The 13,886-nt window shown below is 35.5% G+C and overlaps 2 protein-coding genes across 3 annotated transcripts; both read right to left on the reverse strand.

Annotated features, from left to right (window-relative positions):
- Positions 1-309: 309 nt before the first annotated feature.
- LOC120341427 (uncharacterized) lies at positions 310-4,588 on the reverse strand. 2 transcript variants are annotated; one of them, XM_039409933.2, is made up of 4 exons: positions 4,114-4,588; positions 2,708-2,767; positions 2,359-2,548; positions 310-1,572 (listed from the first exon to the last, which is right to left on the reverse strand). In XM_039409933.2, exons 1-4 carry the CDS (start codon positions 4,403-4,405, stop codon positions 1,554-1,556), a joined length of 561 nt encoding a protein of 186 aa, XP_039265867.1. In that variant the 5' UTR covers positions 4,406-4,588; the 3' UTR covers positions 310-1,553. The 2 variants fall into 2 exon arrangements, with proteins under 2 accessions (XP_039265867.1, XP_039265866.1); XM_039409932.2 differs by having other exon boundaries at positions 2,348-2,548.
- Positions 4,589-10,104: 5,516 nt separating this feature from the next.
- Positions 10,105-11,929, reverse strand: LOC120341089 (high mobility group protein B2-like). Its single transcript, XM_039409521.2, has 4 exons — positions 11,723-11,929; positions 11,481-11,635; positions 11,230-11,404; positions 10,105-10,996 (listed from the first exon to the last, which is right to left on the reverse strand). The coding sequence occupies exons 1-4, from the start codon at positions 11,870-11,872 to the stop codon at positions 10,868-10,870; spliced, it is 609 nt and encodes a 202-aa protein (XP_039265455.1). The 5' UTR covers positions 11,873-11,929; the 3' UTR covers positions 10,105-10,867.
- Between the last annotated feature and the right edge of the window lie 1,957 nt (positions 11,930-13,886).

Here is a 13,886-nt window from a genome sequence, read left to right on the forward strand (position 1 = left end):
CTTCTTCTTGCCACTGACTTGTCATCAAAATTGTACTTAATTAACAGATAAACGTCACACTTGGCCATCGCTGATGAGACTAATTACTCCGGCTATTATTGCCATAACTGCGTTGTTCGGAGCACGTGCATTCATGCCCAAATGGAAGACGTTAGTTTGGGACTTTCTTGTGCGTTGCTTGGCTTTCCAATGATACCCGAGTGAGTTTTCTAGCATGTTTAAACAAAGACAAATAGCATATATATTACTAGATAATATCTTTAAAAAAATTAATGATACAACGAACAATAAAGATCAAAATCATACATTCACAGTGCGTTCATTCAATCATAACCTTCAACTATCCTAGACATGTATGTAGGCTATACCATGCACACGACGTAAAAGAATGTAAGGTATATGGTCATTTAATAATACGCCAAAATTAATTATATGTTTGAATTCGACGATAATTATATATTTTTGTCTTCATATGAAAAATTAATATGACATTTATATTGGAATGACAGAGCTTGATTGGTCCCGTAATGTTGGGTATCGAAACTGCGACAAGGGACCAACTACGCCAGAAGGGTACTCCTGAAGTATGCGCACCATGATGTCGCATAACCTGAACCCTAACCTGGTACACAACCTCAGTTCAGGTTGTGCGCCATCTTAGTGCGCATACTTCAGGAAGTCCACCAGAAGTTATCGACAAAGACGAAGTCTCCTGGTTCTGAACGTTACGTAAAACGGAGGACTACACTAAATTGCACTTAATTTGAACAGTTTTTTGTTAAATATAATGTGGTTGCATCGCGAACGTTCATTGTAAGAAATAATTTCGCTTTCATAAATTAACAATATATATATATATATTAAAACAATCTAAGTAACATAATTTATATATATATATGTATAAAAATAAATTTGCGGAACTATGTAATGTAAAAGACATTATATAAATTTTATGATGAAACGATTTTCATTGAACTTTGCTCATATTAAAAATGCACACATATACACCGAAACGTTGCATACGTAAAAAAATTCTGACACCTTCGTATGCACCCGTTGTGGGAACATCGAATAGAATTGAGCAGGGATAGTGGATGCAGAACGAAATTTGATTTCTAAAGTAAACATTATCCACATTATAGTGGTCATTTCAATTAAATTATCTAATTTTGCTAGAGAACAAAAAATATGCTACCATCACCTGAATGGTGTGTGAACAGATAATATGATTAAATTTACGTCCAATTTCCTCGTCTTATTCAGAAAAATGTAACTCAATCACAGATAAACAGACATCGTGTTCAGGCATTCAACGTCAAATTGGCGTAAATGCAGTCTTAACATCAAATTGCAGTTCGAACAATTAGGCGAATTCGAACATACTAGAAATCACATTTATCGTCACGCAGTGATAGCCTTGGAATAACAGCATGCATGGTCAGCCTGAAACCTCGAAGCAGATGAACAATACTCCAAATACGAATCCGATCACACAAGTTGCAAACGATACACTTGTAACGTCACTTGAGCAATCTTCGATTTTGCCGATGATTTCAAATGATATTACACTCCCTGAAAATAAATTAGAAAATGAGTCACACTCTACTTTCGTAGAAGCAACTAGTGAAGAAACTGGTATCAAGTGGCGACGGAATTTGGTGCTCCCGAAGTATGCGAACTAAGATGGCGGACATCGGAACGTAACATGGGTAACAGGTTAGGGTTAGGCGATAATTTTTTTCCAATTTTCCTTATTTTAGTCCTATTATCAGTTCGAAGACTAGCCAAGAGCCTCCCGTAGAATTTAGTAGTATATATATTACATTCCGATGTCCGCTATCTTGGTTCGCATACTTCGGGAGCCCCCGGAATTTAAATCTATATCTCATTCATAATAATATTTACATGATGTTTGCAAAATATTTCAACTTTCCTTAAATATACCAATACGAAAATAAACGCCGAATCTGTTAAATTTATATTTATTCAGGGATCATAGGCAGTGTATAATTACCATAAAACAGAATGTGCGATCTAATCTGAACTGTCAAGATATTACTGATCCGATGACACTCAATTTTTGCGACCCATCGTATATTCCATAGAATAGACCAACTAATCTAAAGTATTTTTCTGATTAGATTTAGGGAAATTTGATTCTTGTATGATGGCTCAATAAATATCTAAATCTAAACTGTAAATTTTATCATTAATCGTGGATACTGATAAGGTAAAGTATACAATATAATATACCAATCATGCCAGAATAAATAAGTGAAAAAAAATTACTACAAATTGTTGACAATAGAAGACTTGAGAGATAATGGTAATGTAAACTATGTCATACCTCCTACTAACCACGAAACGCAGAAAATTGATACCACATATAAGACAAGTGGTCGAACAGAAGTAGATTCATTCAATTTTTTTCTAATTTTCTTGCTAACTGTTAATGTTAATCCGCTCCATATGATAAAACTTGATACAAAACACCACACTATAAGAAACGGTGTCCCGGTACAGGATTGCGTAATAACGCTCCTAGTAGCTGTAAATAAATAAGGTAGTAAGTTAGCATCGTGTATATTTTTGTAAATAATAAATGCTCAGTGAAAATTCAGTATCGATGTCGTGAGAAAATGCGATCAACTACGCTTGTAATAAAATTATATTTTAAAATATCTGCTGGAAAAAACTACATTCTTACCTATTAGCAATAAACTTGTCGCAAGTGACGCAAATCCAAGGATTGAAATCATTTTAAACCCTGAAATAGAAATAATACAGTACAGTTTTTTGACATGAAAGTAAATTTGTAAATTAAATAATTACATTTAACAATAGTATATATTGTATAATAATACAAACACGTCGTGAACTAAACGATATGAGTGAGTCATCAAAGTCTTAACTGTGAACTGAGAATTGCGATATAATGTTTAACTAGATTAGAAATGAAATAATTTGATTTGCACCCAATCGAAGCAGACTTTTCAAGTTAAAAAATCTAGATCGTCTTAATTTTATTACAAATGAAGGTATTTAAACTGATACTATATCTGCACTTCAGTGATTTTGGTATAATATTAAAGCTCTTTACCAAAGTTACTCATTTTTATACATGTCATAAAGATATAATCATTACCGTATGTCGTATTGTCTACGAAGGTAGAAACTTAAATCATTTTCGTCCCATTTCCATATGTTGCCGAAATTGAATTCTATACATGCAATACGTATCAAGTGCATTCTAACACGGTAAAACAAACCATTTCACTTATCTGTTATAGTTTCAAACTGCTTGAATCATAAATATTAATATTTATTGAAAATGAAAAGAAAACTAGCTCTCGATGTATTCAATCGAAGGGACAACATATCGTCACGCTAATAACCGAATTGCGTAAGTCATTATTAGCAGTTTTGAGAAAAAACGTAAAAAACTTGCTAAGGAAATTGTTATGCCTTTGAGAGTCAATAATTTGCCATGGTTCACTTTTTTGATCGTAATTTGTATGACGCCGTTAAGTGACGTCATAATGGCGCACTGTGACTTAGGCAGAAATGTGTCTATGACTTGGGGACATACGCAATTTTGCAACTTTACTATATGCACCAGTCCTGAAAACTAAACATTCCAAAAACGAATGTAATTCTCAGTATCTACAATGTCTAATCCCCAAAATAGCTAATCAGTTTAAATTACATTATTTTTTTATGTTTAAAAATATATATATATTTCATCAATATAACACGTTCTGCACACCCACCGAAATAAGACTAAGATTAAATATAAAGAATAAAACAGCAATGCACTCAATATAAAAGTCAACCAAGGTGAATTGGACTCGGACAGTGAATATCACAAGTGACGTCACAATAGTCCTGCGGTAACAATGATAATTCATCATGACGAAACAATTGCACAAATGTGCATGTCATACTAAATCTCCATTATTATGGGTTTCGGAATTCTTAAAATAAAATCTGAGTTAACAGACAGGTGCGCAGCATTACATAAATACCTATTTTATAAAAAAAACTCAAAATCGTCAAAAATGACTTACGCAATTCGGTTATTAACGTGACGATATGTTATTTAACAAAACTTACATGTTCTCCTTGTAATTCGTTTTGGTGATTTTGGAGGTCTAGGCGCAGGATACAAATCGTCATATACGGGAGGAGGTATAGTGCAATCTAGGTAAGAGGGTGGTGGTGGAAGACTTTCGGTGTCTTCGTCTTCTACGTGCGTTTCTTCTTCTACATAGCCAGGAAGAGAGAATTGTATACTCAGAGAGGATTCCGCCCTGGAAGGTGGCGGAGGAGGCGATACTCTATAGATACGCAATCGTCCGTCGACATCAAATGCTAAATTGTCTACTTGAATCACTTCTTCCCGCATTTTGGAAGTAATTTACATAGTAATATAAGACAATTTTCTGCAGGCTTGATCAAGCAAGATGAATTGAACAAAATAAAAACAATTACAATAGTCTATCGTGAAAAATTGTAGTCTGAAACGAAGAATGAATATTGTAGTCACCGTACGGCACATAAACACTGATTTTTCGTCGAGTTGTAGCTACGTAACCGATCTTTTATTTATGCAAATTCCAATCACGGGCAATAATCTCTTATGTTAAAATCCTAATTCAAATTCGGTGTATTTTTCATTTCCACTAGTCTCACCCAGGGGCGTGCCAAACTAGTCTGCTGCCCGGGGCCAGTTTCTGATAATGCTGCCCCTTATACCTAACTTCTAAAATAATTTGGGTGATAAACAGATTATAGATGTCGTTATACACGAGAATAAATCAAGTAAAGGTCAAGTAAGAAAGAAACGTTTGTTTTATTAAAATGATCATTAAAAATGTTGCAATTGTAACACATAGGAAACTTTTTTCTGGGATCAAGGGTCGGGGAAACAACCCTTGTTGAATAACCATCACCACAGAACACATAGGCCTACTGTTAGCTTTTAATTAAATAAGAACACATCTAGAAGAGCATGTGTAATAACGCAAACTCTACAGCTTGGTTCTGCTGCCTCCCTACAATGTGCTGCCCGGGGCGATTGCCCCCTTCGCCCCCCTCTAGGCACGCCACTGGTCTCACCTCATAAAATCATTTGAAGTAAATATTTGCTCTTATTCTCGAATCTTCCAATATCAACATCGAATAAAATAGTTGCTACACAATCTTTATACTGAATTGTCGATATAGTATCCCGCTAGAGTCTACTTAGCACGGTTATTTCTAAACACCAGCGATTATGTTTTGTTGACTTCAACTTTCAATAACGCTGAAATCTAGCATGGGCCTTGGACGAACAGCGTCAATTAAAATCGGTCCAGGACAAAATTGACTGTATAGATTTGCTCCAAAAATAAATCAAATAAAACCCCTTCTAGCGAAAAAGAGCCAGTTAGTATAAGTATCGTTCAGAAGAACCTAATGTAGATATAAACAGATGTTAAAAGATAAAGTATGCAAAAACGTTTTTCAATATAATCCTTCTAAATGCATATTCCTGTGGAGCAGCTCTGTCACATTCAGATATCCCATGCATTGAAGAATCTATACACTGAGTTATTCAAATATTCCGATTCTCATTAACTTGGCCACTCACTCACTACGCTTCAGCATGACAATAAATTACCAATTTCTGATGGCCGGGATAAACGAGCGAGCCCATCCCGAGCAAACCTTTGTTTTCTCAGTACACAAATACAACAATAGTTGAAGTTACGACACAATAGAAGAGAGATAATAACTATATATCTCAATTGTCCGAGTGCGATATTCATAGTTTGTTCTCAACTTAAGTTTATGGTAGATTGTGGAATTTGATACCAAACAAAATATTTTTGTTTCGGGATTCATATTTTCAACTTTTCCCGATATCCATGCAATACGGATTCCTCCATTAATGAAAAAATCAGCGAAAAGAGTATTTTTGTATCTGAAATCAAATATTAACAGTACCAAGACATGAACATGATTATTTTTACCAGCACGAATAAATAGGAGGAATAAAAATAGAAATAAAGAACTTGGTAGAAATGAGGAATTGGTCGCACTGCAAAAGGACAGCTAGGGCGGAGATTGACTTAGCCAAGATTTATGAAGGCGTCGGAACAAAAATACAAACCTCGTTTATGAAAAAGACGTCTAAGGCTTAAAAGAACTGTCGATTGTTAAGTTTATTGGTGAGGATAGGGACGGATTGTTATGACTGTTTTTGTGAGAAAGACTGTAACATAATCGATGGCTTTCCATACATAACCGGTCCCGGGAAGTCGACAAAAACAAGTTAATACTAAAACTAGGTGAATGCAGTTTTGAAATTGTGACAACCTATATTTTTTTCTTCTGAAGGCGGTTATTTGATCTTGCTGCTGGATTTTGTGTTTCGGTGTTCGGGACACCCGGAGCGCTGTCGGTCTGACTTTTGGTGTCCTGTTGGGCTGGACTTTGGTTATTTCGGTTGAGAGAGATAGAGAGAGAGAGTTTATCTCGTTCGTCTAACCATAAACAATATATGCCAACATATATAAATAAAAATAAAAAACAGATGCTTAGGTGAATGACTGGGAGACAACGATACGACCTTCAGGGGTCATCATAATCAGAGGCACGGGTTGCATCATCAAAACAATACAGATTTTTGGTGTAAACAAAATGCATTTCTTTGGTCAAGGCCATTCATGCAAATATTGTAGTAAATTGTAGACTTAGTAGAAAAACACACAGTTTGCAAAGGGTTGACTTGATATAGGAATAAATAAGATACAACGTTTTATAACACTAAGTAAAATGATTTTGGACACTTTACCTATGAGTATAAGCTTTAAATAGAAGCGTTTGAAAGATAACTAACCATCAATATTTACTCGAAATAATAATTTCTTCTCAACAAAAGTGTAGGGTAGTGACTAGTGAGTGTTATTTCCTAATATGTAACCCTTGAATTTTCTACTCGCAGATTTATTTTCTGTTTTTCAGGTCGTTTGTGATGACCAATTCAGTGACTAGCTTATTGAATATAAAGGGTGCCTACATCATCTAAATTGGCAGTCTGATGTCTCATCTATGATAAATTTGAATTGACAACAATTGCGTTACATTAAGTAAATGAAGAAATGATCCTGTGAAATAACAATCCTAATTCCGTTGTCCTTGCAGAAGTCAATATCTAAGATTGAAAAAAAACCTTACTTATAACCTTGGGAACCCACATATTCCTATTCCCCGTTGTCCTACTTTAATTATTTATAATTACTTATACTGTTACTTGTACCTTTAAATACTTATTACAATCTGGACTATAATTTGGCAATAATAGGCTCTAGTTTGGGGAATAAAGTGGTCTAGCCCAGGGCTTCCCAAACTTTTGAGCTCGCGGCCCCTTCTGATATATTAAAATCTTTCGCGGCCCTTGTCCACGTTAAATAATGCCAAACAGTTCGAATTATGCATTTTTGATGTTTTATTGGCACAGCCAATTCTCAACTTTAACATGTCTACTCAATAACAAAAACAAGCACATATTTATTCAGATTAACGTTTCTCAATTATTCAGTGTAATGGGTACGAATGCTTTTTGCTGCATAGCAAGGCTCAATGTATGTTTATACAGGCCTAAATGATGAATTACGATGTCTGGCTACCGACGGCATGGTTCTTATCTCGAATTGTTCACTCTCATTGATCAAACTTAGCATGATGCAGCATTTTGTGCGACGCCAAACTATCAAAAAAAAAAAAAATCATGTCGCACTTACACGAAAAATATACTGCCTCGAAACAAAACACAATTTTGTCATCGTTAATATGTACTAAATGTCTTTTGGGGTTTTTAATCATGTAGGCCCGAGGAATAAAGGCAAAAAGTTAACGTTTTTTTTTTTTTTTATCTCTGCCTGGTTTTTCTTTAAAATGCTAAAGAAATCACTCAAGTTTGATGAACTCGGTTCAGCAAATGAATAAACTGCAGCTTATACGAAATTGCAACATGTAGGGTTTATCTCTTATATTACGTAACAATAGACCCTACGTACAGAAAGTGAACACATAGAACGGTTTAAGGTGGGTTATCACGCAAACATTTTTGTTGCAAATTTGATTTTATATGATTTATTAAGATTTTTGGCGTTTACCGGTTGCATAAAGTGGACTTAGTAGTATTAATATTTTCTACTTTATCAAATGGTTAATAGTCTATATGTAGCAGTTATTTTAAATAAAAATTTATAAGTGAACGGAAATTGGTATTCATATTTTGTATAATAATAAATTTCATTATTCTCTATCCCCAAAATGAGTCCTAGTGTTATTTTCGGAAGAAAACTGAAGACAGTGTCTTATTTTCGGAAAAACACGGTATTATGAAGATGTATTCACTCGGAATCGTGAAATCTTTGTTTTACACTATTTGTATAATAATTGTATTTCGAATCAAGAGTCTGAAAAAAGTACAATATATATGATACTTTGTGTAAAATTGGTGTTCTCCTTGTGGCCCCTAAAATTCGTTTCACGGCCCCTAGTTTGAGAAGCCCTGGTCTAGCCAACCTCTTCATGCACCCAATTCTGGCAACTTAAAAGTTTATCTCTACTGTTCACTACCATTTATAAAATCTATCAATTCGGCAGTGGCAAACAGTATAAATTTATTATTATGGTGTGGCAAGTATTTTATTTTTTTCCAACTACCCGTATGTAATTTATAACTTCTGTATGGTTGTGTGTGTGGGTGCGTGTCATAGGCGTAGCCAGGGGGGGGGGGGGGGGGGGGGGGGCCAGAGGGGCCATGGCCCCCCCCAAAATTTTCAAGAATTCCATTCCTAATCCACCAGTTTTGTGGCATCTTGTCTCGTCAAGCGTGTACACCGCAATACAGATCGTTATGACGCTACTAGCAACCACCGTTGAGGCTGAGCGGTCTTTCTCATGCATGAAACGGGTAAAGACATGGCTGCGCTCATCAATGACGTCCAATCGCCTTTCTGATTTGTGTGTGCTTCACTGTCACCGTGAAATGGTCACCGAGGAGAAAATTAATCGAGTTGTGTCGAGCATAGTTGGCGGGAAGCGAAGGATGGACTTTTAATTGGGGCGATGTATTTTACTTATTCAAATTGCGTTGTTAATATTTGTTGTTTCAAATAAAAAATTGTTTATTAATGGATTTTGTATTCACAAAAATCCAGCTGAGTAATTGAATCAGTTTGCTTGGTGACCAACTGTTGTTGTTTTGCGCTTGAAGAACGGGCGCTTGAAGAACGGTGTTTTGAACCCAATATAATTTCTAAAATTTTCAAATTTGGCCCCCCCCAAAATTTTGGGCTGGCTACGCCACTGGTGCGTGTGAGCGTGTGTGAAATATTTCCATTATTTTAGGTGAGTGAACACGTACCACTTCTTCTTGGCAAAACCTTCCATCTTGTATACATTCTGTACGTTTTAAACCTTATCTAAGGTTTTGTTTGCTCTCCTGATTTCATAATCAGTTTTTTTTTTTTTTTTTCACCAGTCATTTTATTGTTATGCTGATTATGGAGTCGAAATAAACTTATACTTATTACACAGAACTTACACAATTTGTTAGTCCGAGCCATTCATGCAAATTAGATTACCGGTGGATTTCCGGTGTTTTGGGGCTTTTTCATGTCTGCTGGTTCTTGAGTGGAATGCCAGTTTTTTGCTTGTTTTTGTGTTTTCTTTAATTGTATTGGCTTGTGTTTGTTATGTTAAAGTATTTGGTTGTATCAAGTTTTCATATTGATAATTAGATGATATCAGAAGATATTTTGGACCTGAAAATTTATTTATATATATAGACGGACGGTACACTACAAAAGCAATGCTGTAAAATGGTCATAATACCTATTTTATGCGACTTACTTCAACGAGAGGAAGTCGATAAAACGACTCGTCCAGTCACCAGTCCAAGAAGGATATGGAAACAGTGATCCAGTTTTTCATCAGATAAATGCATGGACATGAACTAAATCTTACTATATGTCAAGCGTCTATCTACCTCACTGTTGCAAATTACCGGGCGAGTTCTTTTCAATTTTTCTCATCTTAACCACACAATTGAATGTTGTCACATTTTTATTTCCTGGAAAAACGAACACTCTATGTTCAAAATGCAATCAAATATTCATATAAGAAAACATATCAAACAGTTTGTAGATTGAAAGACTATACAGAGCGAATTCTTGAGGGGAAGCTTAAGAATCGGAGATGTATGCAGCATTTATTATGTTGGTCTGCTAAGATAAGCCAGTGAAAATACAATTCTGAATTCAGATAGCATTGGACAATATTAAGAGGCAGTTTATCCCATATCTAAATGCAACTTTCTTCTAAACTGATTTATACAAAATCATATGGTGAATGCAACAACTCAACTTCTAGCAGTAAAAATAACAAATCAACCTGGAAAAACTCACACAAAAAAGGGAACAAAAAATTAAAAAATCAACATGGCCACAAATGTCAGCTCACTTTTAAGGGTGTTGGTCATAATAGGGAAAAGTGGATAAAAAACATACACCCTTACTTATACAATAAGAAATGTCTGACAATTTATACCAGTGGCGGGATGGTTTCACTTTACAATGAGAGTAATAGAAAAGAATGTAAAATTCATCATAACGCTCTCATTTCTCTATATAACACTTGAAATTGACAGATACTTTGAAAACCATAGATCAAAAATGACTGTTGAAAACACAACAGACACAGTTGTTTCGTAAAAAACGAGTGTATTATAAAATATGGCCGAAAGCACCAGTTGAGGAGTCTTTGACGCTTGTAACTATCGATCTTCGCCGAATTGTTCGAAAAATTCATATTAATCACTGTCTCGGTCGCTGTCACTACCACTTGAAGAGCTGGAGGATGAGGATGAAGAAGATTCTTCTTTTTTCTGTTTTTTAGCTTTTCCAGCTTGTTGTTGTCCATCCTTGTAGGCTTTCAGGTCCTTCAGGTTCAAAATATAAAAATACATCAGTAAGACAAAAATGAAGATTGCTAGATATGTTTGGGATCGAAGATATGCACCATCTTGCAATATCAATAAAATATCGAAGCCAATTGTTTGAATACAACATTAATTAATTTTATTCCATTTATTTTATTCCATTGCTTCAGTATCTGTAGATGTGTGAAGTCTCAAGAACAAATATTTCAATTTCAACTAAACTAACTTGTTACCTTTTCATATTGCTTCTTTGCTAGCTTGCCCAAATCATCATATTTTTCTTTGATGTCTTTTGATGCTTCTGACCACAGTTTGCCAAGCTTCTTTGCAATGTCACCTACGGTGAAGCTAGGATTTTCTTTCTTGATTTCAGCTCTGCGATCACCGCAAAACAAGAAGAATGCTGACCTTTTAAAAAGAATAAAAAAATTTAAAAAAAAATGGAATTAGAGTTTCAACAATATTAAATGAATAATATACATACTGAGGGCGTTTTGGTGCATTGGGATCTTTCTTTCTTTTTTGTGGCTTTTTCCCTTCGCCAGCTGGTGGACAGTAGCCTTCCATCTCTCTGTCATATCTCAACTTATCTCGACCAGCCATGTCATTGAAAATTTTTTTCTCTTTTGTATTCATATCCTGGAATACAAAAATAAAGTATTAGTTTGGAAATTGTTTTTATTTGTTTTGTAAATAAAATAGACAAAAAAAAAATTGCTGCTTTACCTTCCAGCGTTCAGCACATTTTCTAGAGAATTCTGCAAACACCACTTGTTCGTCAGGATGAGATTTCTTGTGTTCCTGACGGCAGGTTTGAACAAAAAACGCATATGCGGTCATCTTTCCACGGGGCTTGTTGGGGTCCTTCTTTCCCATGATGTTTGTATAATACAAAATTTAAGTTTATAGAATTAAAAATTAGTCTACTTCACTGAAAGGAAAAGAAATAATTCTTGTAATATATGCCGCCATCGCTCGACTTTCAGTAGTAATATTCATTACAAAACACGTCGAGGGTGCCAGACGGAACATAGGATATTCGCTATCTGTTTAGCGCGCGGCAAAATTTGAAAACGCTTACTTTTCGTTGGCGAATATTAAACTCAAATCGCTACAAGGCGTGAAAAACGGTGATGGAAAGCAACAAAAACACTAAACTTCCAAAGCACGAGTCTCGCTTATGGCATACGTAACGTCTACAGTCACAATCCACCTATTACGCTTGTATGCCTTTACCCAATTGAAATCAATGCTTATGCGCTGTAAGCTTCTACGCACTGTTTATCGTGTCTCTCCCATAAGGTTTATATGGAAGCGACGCGAAAAGGTAGTCGTTCTTTAACGGAGTAATAATAACCTTTCTCCTGAACATTTCGCGATAAAAATTTCATGGATGTGTTGCTCATAACTTAGGGAATCATCGTATTTCTTTAAATGGCGATATGTCTTTTTTTACCCAATCAAAATCCACGTAGAAGAGGTCCTACTCGGCAGCCGCCAACTCAACCGTCTAGCGCTGTATCGTATACTTCGCTATGATAGGCCGCCAGCATTCTCTCATATGTGAACAATGGCCGCGAGACGTCTGGAACGCGCTTCCATTTACCGTAATGATAAAAAGCGCTGTACATTTTATGAAATTTAAAGACAAATATAGAATATTTCAAAATTTTAAGTGCGTACATTCAAAGAATTCAAGTTTGTCTTTTCATTGATACTATAAAATTTAAAATATATCCAGGTTAAGCATACTTATGAGCTTTTCAAAAGCCAACTGTCAATCCTAAATATCTCTCCCTTACTAGCCATTCGTAATGGCGAACCATTGAGCAAAGCGCTCGCCCTAAGCACTGGCTTGTATAAGCTTACATATAGCGAGTTAGTACTACAGTTGTACTGGTCCCTATGCTCAAACCACAATTACCACTCTCAACAACAAAGTTTGAACTAATGGTTTAGATATGTTATGAAACGATAGTATCTGAATCTAAAGCTACAATTCTGCGTATTTTCGACCTTGCATAAGCGATTTGTGTCCTCTTTTCGTGAGCTTCGTCGCCAACTGATTGAGACGTCATAAGGCACTTTACGGAAAAGCATGTTTATCGCCTTCTGTTCTCTTTTCTCTACTGCGATTCGCTGGTCGTTGTTCACGTGCCTGAGAGCGGGAATGCTTGAAAAGTAGCTTGCCTTGCGTGAAATAGCCCAGCTTGATATGAATAATGCCCGGTTTTCTCACAGGTCTCGTCAATAAGATTACGCAGTTCTTTTGTTTGTTACTAGCTTTGCGCGAAGTATAATTAAATGCATTGTTTTGCAGTATGAAGTCCTCCGAAACGTTCTAATCTCTGATGAAATCGGACTGTCGCTTATCTTGCGCTAAAGGCGTTAAATTATGCACAAGTGATTAGTTGCTTAATTAATGGGTCAATACAGACATATCCTCCGAGCTGATTAAATAAAACAATGAACAAAATTTGCTTTTGTCGAGATGCCAGGTGAAATTCCACAGCCCAGAAAAATTGGTCCGGCAATATTCCATCTGATTATGCAAAATTCTAGTTTAATAATATTCCATGGAATTGCATAAAATTAGAATCAATATGACATCACCCTCCAAAACAAACAAGGTAGCGCTCAGTTGCAGCACTGCTTAACGAGATAATTTTTCAATTAATTTAATAATACATACACTCCTTATCCTAAGAAATAAAAGTACGTGACAAGTCGGAACTCGAAAAGTTTAGTATTATTTCACCTTATAAAACTAAATATTTTTGCATGGTAAATTTATGGTACAATAACTCGGCAAATAAACTTGGGTAGGCCCTTCAAGCCCAAAGTACCCCTACAACAATATCTTTTTCATGAAGCATGCTATAATAGGTAA

The sequence above is a fragment of the Styela clava genome, chromosome 14, assembly GCF_964204865.1.
Source record: "Styela clava chromosome 14, kaStyClav1.hap1.2, whole genome shotgun sequence".
In the NCBI taxonomy this organism is placed as follows: Eukaryota; Metazoa; Chordata; class Ascidiacea; order Stolidobranchia; family Styelidae; genus Styela; species Styela clava.

Bases quoted from the DNA above. Each gene is read 5' to 3' on its own strand.
- LOC120341427 (XM_039409932.2), bottom strand. From the start codon at position 4,405: ATGCGGGAAGAAGTGATTCAAGTAGACAATTTAGCATTTGATGTCGAC. The intron at 2,768-4,113 runs GTAAGTTTTGTT...TTTCTATTTCAG, and splicing joins ACGAATTACAAGGAGAACAT to GGTTTAAAATGATTTCAATC. The intron at 2,549-2,707 runs GTAAGAATGTAG...ATTTATTTACAG, and splicing joins GACAAGTTTATTGCTAATAG to CTACTAGGAGCGTTATTACG.
- LOC120341089 (XM_039409521.2), bottom strand. From the start codon at position 11,872: ATGGGAAAGAAGGACCCCAACAAGCCCCGTGGAAAGATGACCGCATAT. The intron at 11,636-11,722 runs GTAAAGCAGCAA...TTTGTATTCCAG, and splicing joins AATGTGCTGAACGCTGGAAG to GATATGAATACAAAAGAGAA. The intron at 10,997-11,229 runs GTAACAAGTTAG...TTGAACCTGAAG, and splicing joins CAAAGAAGCAATATGAAAAG to GACCTGAAAGCCTACAAGGA.